Raw genomic sequence first — 8,403 nt, 5'->3', positions numbered from 1 at the left:
GTGGCCAACAGACTTGGTTTCCCATTGGACAAATTGAGGCCACTTATCTTACATATGTGGTGTAAAATTGTCTTTTATAAATAGAGAAAAAAAGGTCCTACCAAACTTTAGAAAAAAAAAATATGATATAATTATATAAAATAATAATAAATAAAATTATTAATTTACTACTTATTATTTAATATTTATCATCTCATCAAACGATTCTAGCATTATGACTTGAAGAAATATTGAAGATTAATGGTTATATTTTTAATTTCATAATCTGCCTTCAAAGTGGTTTTACAGAATAAACCCTGTATTTAAACAGAAAAATAAATATGCCTGTATGAGGACAATACTACTCCACCTTTGTTGAAAAGATTATTGACTAGCACAAAAATACAACCATCTAGCTCCTCCAAGTCTTAGACAGCCCAATTTCATTCCGAACAGAGCAAGTGGCCTTAGATCTAATTAATTATTATCAATGTCAAGTTTAGCAAAGTCTGCAAGGGGATGTTTGCCTTTGAGTTCTCTTGAAAGGTAATAGCGAATGTAATCATCGTGGATGAACTTCCTGTACCGGAGCTGCTTCTCTTCATCAACTATCTTTGATGCCGGAGCAACTTCTGCATCCATACTCGCATTGTAAAACAGGGCAACAGAGAGTCTGGCTCTTTCCTGGCTTGTTACTGCACGATGCTCTACACTCTTGTATCTCCCATTTGTCATCACCTGCAACAAAGGGGGGACAAAAATGAACACATATAACCACAATTATTATTAATTGCTGCTGAAATGAACACCTAAGTGTTGCAAATGGGATGCTCACCTCTACCAAGTCCCCAATGTTGACAACAAGTGCGTAGGGAATAGGTTGCACAGGAACCCACTGATTATTCTTCCGGACATGCAAGCCTTCTGTCTGGTCATCCTGAAGGAGCAATGTAATACCCCCTCCGTCTGAGTGAGGACTCAATCCCAGAACAAGGTCAGGTGTAGGGCAGGGCGGGTAAAAGTTCATGCGCATCATGTTCATGGGCTCCGATCCAAACTTGTTCTTGAAATAATCAGTCTCCAGATGCAAGTTTTCAGTGAACAGACTCAGCACCTCTTGAGCAACTCTTTCCACCTCAATGGCATACCTCTGAACCGTATCCCTGCAGTTAATTAAATAACATTCATCATTTCATAATTGAGGCTTCTGTGAATAGAATTAGGTTGAGTTTCTAGTATCTTGATAGTTTTTTGGGGAACTTGCGAACTGATAGTTTTTTGGGAAACTCGCGAACTATTGAGTGTGGTCTATTTTTAAAATAAGAATAATGATTCATCAAAATAAGTAATAGATCCCTAAAAAACCAATATGATAAATGCCTAAAAATAACCAATATATGGATCCAGAAGAAGAAGCTAAACAACATGCATCACATCATATTACTGGCCTTACGGATTTGCTATGCATACCCACTTTAATGAATTTTACAATATAAAGTCACCTGAAATTTGGGGGAGCAGTCGGCCAGAGGGCGAGATTTTTAAGCTTGTTGGGCATCAGTGCCAAAGCAAGCAAGTCTCCCCAGTCAAGCTTTTGATCCTCGGCTACCACAAAGATCTTACCATACCCCTGAAAGACTCCTGGTTGCGTAGCATATTTCTGCTTTTCTTGTAATGGGAGGTTAAAGAATTCCTTGGCTACGCCCTTTATCCCATCCAATAAAGAATGAGGAATCCCGTGGTTCACGATCTGAGGAATTGCAAGAATTCAATACAAATCTAATGCTGAAGCATTCAGAAGTGAGATAAATAATGAAAAAATTGTGCAATAGTTTACCCACCTGGAAGAAACCCCATTCTTGGCAGGCACTGGAAAGCCTGTCCATCTCTATCTGCCTCTGATCATCTTGTCGATGCAGGATGAACTTGTTCATGTCAATAACAGGGATTGCAGATTGAGGAGAGAGGAGCAATGATGCTGTTGGTCTCTCTTCCGGGGGTCTGATATATCGCTGGGGAACAGCTTGTGGGTCGACATTGAGTGCAAGCTCTTGCACGCTCTCCACCTGAATCGATTCGCCCCAATTTGGGTTAACGAAAGAATCTGCAGCTTCACCAGCAGCCATGGGAGTAGAAGTACTGATTGTCTCAAACAAATTATATAAGAAAGTTTACAGTCTCTCCTGCTCCATGCTTGCGAGAGAAGGGCGAGTATAAATTGATTTTATCCCACCTGCCATGCTCATTCAACTTTGACCAATTTACAGTATAGGTGGCTTGATTTTGATGTAAGTGGGCCAAACAATAACTACCATTCCATTCCATTGACAGTAAGCTGGTTTGATGTTGATGTTAAGCGGCGCAAGATAGCTATCAGGGAGTCAGGTCATGATTTGCTTGCGACGTTTCATTCTATTTATTTGTTGTTGAATGGGAGTAATGTGAAATTCAATTACTAAAATGGAAAAATACTAATGATTCATTAGTTTTTTTTAATAATCATTCTCTGTACTTACCAAATTCTAAATTATATAAACAAGTAGTTATATTTTCAATGGTTTGTTTTTAATGGTATATATTAGTAGTTGAAATATCACCCATTATATATATTTTATATATATCTTTTAAAATTGATTATTAGATTAGATTTATATTCATAAATTAATAATTAAATTAAGAGCGTTATGTAACATAGTAGGAGTTAGGAGTTGAATGGGAATAATGTGACATTCAATTACTAAAATGGAAAAATACTAATGATTCATTAGTTTTTTTAATAATTATTGTTGGTACTTACCAAATTCTAAATTATATAAATAAGTAGTTATATTTCAATGTTTTGTTTTTGAATGGTATATATTAGTAGTTGAAATATCACCCACTATATATATTTTATATATATCTTTTAAATTGATTATTAGATTAGATTTATATTCATAAATTAATAATTAAATTAAGAGCGTTATGTAACATAGTAGGAGTTAGGAGTTGAATGGGAATAATGTGACATTCAATTACTAAAATGGAAAAATACTAATGATTCATTAGTTTTTTTTAATAATCATTGTTCGTACTTACCAAATTCTAAATTATATAAATAAGTAGTTATATTTTCAATGTTTTGTTTTTGAATGGTATATATTAGTAGTTGAAATATCACCCTCTATATATATTTTATATATATCTTTTAAAATGGATCATTAGATTAGATTTATATTCATAAATTAATAATTAAATTAAGAGGTGTTATGTATTATAGTAGGAGAGTATGTTGTTCGATAATATTACATGTTAGTATAATAAGATAATTTGTATATTAATAAATTAAAAAATAGTAATAACAAAATAAATTAATGTTGGCTATAAATAAACTATTTTATTTTTAATCTTAATTTTACATAAAAAATTTTTTTTTTATAAGTATGAGGAACCTATGTAATTCCTTCACTACTTAATATTATTGATATGACTTGACATGTGATTCATTTTATGTTTAATTGACATATAATATTTTAAATAAAAATATATTAATAACAAAAACTAGTTTTATGTAAGCCATAAATAAAATATTTCAATATTCATATTAAATAATATAATTTTATATAGAAAAAAATAAAGTAATTTAAATTAAAAAAATTCTTATATTTCACTTTCCATTTAATGTAGAGAATGTGAATCATAAATACAACCATTCAAAGGATATATATTTTATAAGTGAAGATAAAAATTTTGTTATAGTTAAAACATTTTATTGGTGTGCTAAAAACCATCATAGATTCATCTTAACTCTAGGTCTACCAAAAGAGGAATTAAAATGCATACTTTTCCTTAAATTTTGTAATAAAAATAAAGTTTGCATCTTGAAAATTTTGATCATTTGGGTACCATAGCAAAGTTAAATTGGATTTTAATTGGAAATAATTCTAAAATTAATAAATAGGTAAGATTAGTTTGTTGGTTGTTCAGTTTTGTTGAGAGATTTTCTCAACAAGCAATTCGTTGTTTGGAATCTGTTGGATCTCATGGGCACTATTTATGTGGCTTGTATTTTGGTTTTGTGTGAATAATATATGGATTGTTTTGAGTGAACCTTTGCACCATATATGCTCCTCTAATATCTAATTTTGTATCAGAGCTTGTATGGGCTTGACTCCCTCAAGGAAAAGCCTAGGAGGATGGAAGAAATATGAAGTTTAATTCTTTGTATGTAGATTAGTGTAAGTTTTTTGTTTGTGCATTGGTTTGGTGTGCATGAGTCTATTGGAGCTTAGGACAAAAGAGCCTTCAGATTAAAAGTGTTGTAGTTGTTGTTTGTCCTAATAGCACCGCTTGATCTGCTAGTGTAAGAGTCATCACACGAGGAAGTCTGCGCTGGAGATGTTGAGTGGTGCGTATAGTGGAGGATTAGATATTTTTGCAGGTGAGCCACACGTGCTCTAGAATTAAGCATTGCACAATTATTTTTCAGTGAGAGATGGAGACCATAGAAGCGAAAAGCCTACATTTGCAGAGTTACTGCTCTATTTGGAACAAATTTATTTCGATAATGCGATTAGAACCTCAACTTGTTGATGTTGGATTTCTTGAGACAATTTCAAATCTAATGAGCCAAATTGGAAACATACGAAGATTCTTCTATTTGTGCATACAATCGACACTATCATTCATCAATGCTAGAGAATATCTGTGTAATCCATTACTCGAGTTCATTAGCATTCGGAACCTGCACTGTGCTCTGTTAGGCTTGGGTTTTGTAGAGAGAGGCACAAAAGTTCTCATCGCATCCATGCACTCGGTTCCTACTGTGATTAAATATTTTAGAAAGATGTTTCCAGAGTGGCACATGGCTGCCACGACTACTACTGGCTTATTAGGGGGTCTTGTGGCCCTTTGGGACCCTCGATGGGTCAAGGTCAGGGCATTTTCATGCTTTGTTGGTATCCTTCTTGAAGGACATATTAGAGGTCTTATGGGTCACTTACATATTCTCAATATGTATGCTCCATACAAAAATAGACTTGTTTTTTGGGACAATCTGATTACATTAGGGACCCTTGAGATGGTGTCTCTCATCATTACGGGAGATATGAACAGTGCGATTGGCCTGGATGAAGTATGGTGACACTCCAGGAAAATTGACCCTATGGCAGGGGTGATTAGAGATGCTATTATGGAATACAATTATGTTGACATATGTCCACAAAAGGTGGTTCCTACATGGGACAACGATTGGGTGGGGATGGCATACATTGCGAAGAGACTGGACCATTTTATTATGCATGAACAGGTTGTGGAGCGATTTGGAAATGTACAATCTATGGTGATAAAGAGTTTCATCTATGATCATTGGCCCATTATATTATAATGGCGAAGGGGGGAGTACAGATATGGTATGCCTTTTAAATTCAACCAGTTGTGGTTGGAGGATCTGGATTTTAATGATCTTATGTGCGCTGTCTGGACTTGAGATCAAGAACGGGACCTATCTCCCATGGCATATATTTTGGCTAAGCTTGGTATTCTTTGCGGGGAGGTAAAATCATGGAAGAAGAGGAAGAAATATGTACTAAATAAGGGACTGCATGATATTATCCAAGAACTGGATGCACTTTGCTCCCAGATGTCAACACATTGCCTCTCGGATGCTACTCGATGTCGTATACATGAATTGGAGCTAAAAAAGAAGCACATTCTCTCTATAAATGAATCCACCTAGCACCTCAAGAGCAAGGCCATTTGGATTAAGGAGGGAGACCGAAACACAAAATTCTTCCATAGATTTGCAAATCATAGGCATAAAATTAATACTATTTGGGAGATTAAATATGCCGAAATCGGTGTCAGTCGCAGTGATCCAGGGGGATGTTGGTGGCCACCCACCTATCCCATTTGGACCCCCACAACTGTCTCTTTCAGTTTTTCTGTTTCCTTAATTATAGCACAATTTACTATTTTTAGCAGTTTTTCGGGTCCTAAACTTCCGGAGCCGTTTTGAGGCCCTAAACGACGTTTTTTGGGAAATCCACCGCCATCTTCTGTCGTAGTCCTCAGAGAGATCTTTCCAACGGGCTATCATGGGCGTCAAATGGAGATAATATGACCAATTTGCGACCCCGGGAAGTTGGCTGTCCAACTCACCCCAAAACGGGGCCCACAATTTGGCGTTTCATCTTCTAGGGTTAGGTTTTGGAATGTGAAGGGTTTTCCATTGTTTCTCAATAATAAATAGGCCTTCGAGCCTCATTGTAAACACAGTTCGAAACAGTTCAGAGGTATGTAGCCGACACATCTCTTCTCAGAGATAAGCTACCATCGCCCTAGCTGGGTTATTTCTATTTGTAAGCATATTTCAGTATTTTACAGTAATGAAATGAAGTATTATTTCCGCTGCATCTCTGTTTTTATGGTTATCGCATCTCTGAATTTATGGTTATCTCTGTAACCTATTACATTCCTGCTTAAATCCGGATCAGCGGTATCAGAGCGGTCTGCTTTTTCTCTGTTTTTCTTTGCATGTCCCCAACGAGGTCGGGATATAAGGAGTTAGGGCTTGAATTGGTCGAACCTTTGCAAGACCAGCCTCGCAAATCTCGACGACCTCCCATGGCGGATGAGAAGAAAGACGAGGGGGTAGGAGATCCTATCAGAATCTTGCTCGAAGAAGCCCTCGAGCGGCAAAGGAACGCGATGATGGATAGCTTTGCGCAGATCCTTCAGCGGCTACCTAGAGGCGACGCATCGGCTTCCAACAGCTACTCTGGAAATGCCACACCGTTTAAGGTACAAGTTAATTTTGAAATCCCCATCTTCGAGGGTCAAATAGACGCAGATGCCGTAGATAAATGGTTAAATCTGCTCGATGGGTACTTTTCTGTTCATGAATTTTCAAGTCGGGAAAAGATTGTTTTCGCTCTTCTCAAAGCAGCCCCCCACGTCAAGGACTGGTGGGAAACCTACTGCGAACAGAAGGATGAAAGTACAGGCTCATTGTTTTCAGCCGCACCCACTTGGAATGACTTCCGGGATGCCATCAAGGAGCAGTACTACCCTGTCAAAAGCTATGAGGACAAATACATCAAATGGACCACACTACGGCAGGGATGAGACCAAGATGTGCCAGAGTTCACAAACATTTTTCATACCCTTCACACACAATTGGGTATCAAAGATTCTGAGCTGCATCTGGTACTCAAATACCGCGACTGCCTACACAGATACATCCAGGAAGAGATGGAGTTCTTGAACATGTCCTCACTCGGCACAGCATACCGATACGCTGTCAAAATCGAGAAAAAGTTCAAACAGAAGAAGCGAGACTTTGGATCTGCAAATCCAAAGCCCAAAGGACAAAGCCAAGGCGGGGTGACCCAAGACAACCCGTCGAAGCCGCAAGAAAAGAACAACACCACAAAGCCGAAGAAGGACACAGGAAAGTGGTGTGAGTTCCACAAGAGTCCCACTCATAACACAAGTGAGTGTCGGACCAAGCAGTCGCTAGTGGCTGAGTTGAAGGCTTCCGAATCAGATGCAGGTTCCGACTCTGAGTCAGAACCCGACAAGGGGAATGACAAAGGGAAGCATATCATTGATGCGGATCCCAGCGCCACTGTTGCTACTGCCAAGATCTAGAAAAATGAGCCCGAAGATCCAGAGGAGGGGGAACGTCTTTTCCACTCACAGATGTGGGTGAAGGGTTCGCCGCTGCAATTCATTGTCGACAGTGGTAGCCAAAAGAACCTCATTTCAGCAGAGGTCGTGAAGCGGTTGGGCCTACCAACTACACCACACCCGCAGCCATACAACATCGGTTGGCTTCACGAAGGACGAGATCTCAAAGTTCGCCAGCAGTGTCGCCTTCCCTACAGCATCAAGCCCTTCACAGACGAGGTATTGTGTGATGTTACACCTCTGGATGTTTGTGATGTACTATTAGGCCAGCCATACTTGTGGAGACGACATGCTGTGTATGAGTCAAGGCCTCGCGCTGTCATCATTTCTTTGGATAATTCATTATACAGGATACCGGAGGTAGCCCCACCTACCGCCACCTCTTTGATCACTGCTAAGAAAGGCAACAAGCTCATCTCACAGACTAGGAAATTTATTTTCTATCTGGTTCGCTCCCAAAGTAAGGGGAAGATCGTTGCTACATCCATGACCCCCGCGAAGGGTTCCTCCACACAACAGCAGCAACAGAGGGATACAGTCATGACAGAACACAGGAACAACTTCTCCTTACCCAGAGGGGTACCACGCAAGTTTCAGGTGGGCAACAAAGTTTGGTTACATTTGCAGAGGGAGCGCCTTACCAGAACCCATCAGAAACTCAGACCACTTCGACATGTTTCTTACACTAGTAACAAGGCTACGGGAAACAATGCTTTGAAGCACAACATTCCTCCATTCCTTCGCTTGCACCGAGTG

General features: G+C 38.5%; 1 protein-coding gene across 1 annotated transcript; it reads right to left on the bottom strand.

Moving 5' to 3' along the window:
- Window positions 1–230: 230 nt before the first annotated feature.
- LOC149180773 (protein LATERAL BRANCHING OXIDOREDUCTASE 1-like) lies at window positions 231–2,195 on the bottom strand. Its single transcript, XM_089418220.1, has 4 exons — window positions 1,821–2,195; window positions 1,482–1,729; window positions 815–1,142; window positions 231–717 (listed from the first exon to the last, which is right to left on the bottom strand). Exons 1-4 carry the CDS (start codon window positions 2,103–2,105, stop codon window positions 457–459), a joined length of 1,122 nt encoding a protein of 373 aa, XP_089274346.1. The 5' UTR covers window positions 2,106–2,195; the 3' UTR covers window positions 231–456.
- Window positions 2,196–8,403: the final 6,208 nt, after the last annotated feature.

Source organism: Pinus tabuliformis, chromosome 3_2, assembly GCF_031772625.1.
Source record: "Pinus tabuliformis cultivar Carrire ecotype Pingquan chromosome 3_2, CPIR1, whole genome shotgun sequence".
NCBI classification, from domain to species: Eukaryota; Viridiplantae; Streptophyta; class Pinopsida; order Pinales; family Pinaceae; genus Pinus; species Pinus tabuliformis.
The sequence above is the reverse complement of the archived record's forward strand: the minus strand, read 5'-3'. Positions and strand labels throughout refer to the sequence as shown.

What these genes read in the sequence shown, in the direction of transcription:
- LOC149180773 (XM_089418220.1), bottom strand. Translation starts at nt 2,105, where the DNA reads ATGGCTGCTGGTGAAGCTGCAGATTCTTTCGTTAACCCAAATTGGGGC. An exon ending in AAGAATGGGGTTTCTTCCAG is followed by an intron (nt 1,730 to 1,820) that starts GTGGGTAAACTA and finishes GCAATTCCTCAG; the next exon opens with ATCGTGAACCACGGGATTCC. An exon ending in ACTGCTCCCCCAAATTTCAG is followed by an intron (nt 1,143 to 1,481) that starts GTGACTTTATAT and finishes AATTAACTGCAG; the next exon opens with GGATACGGTTCAGAGGTATG.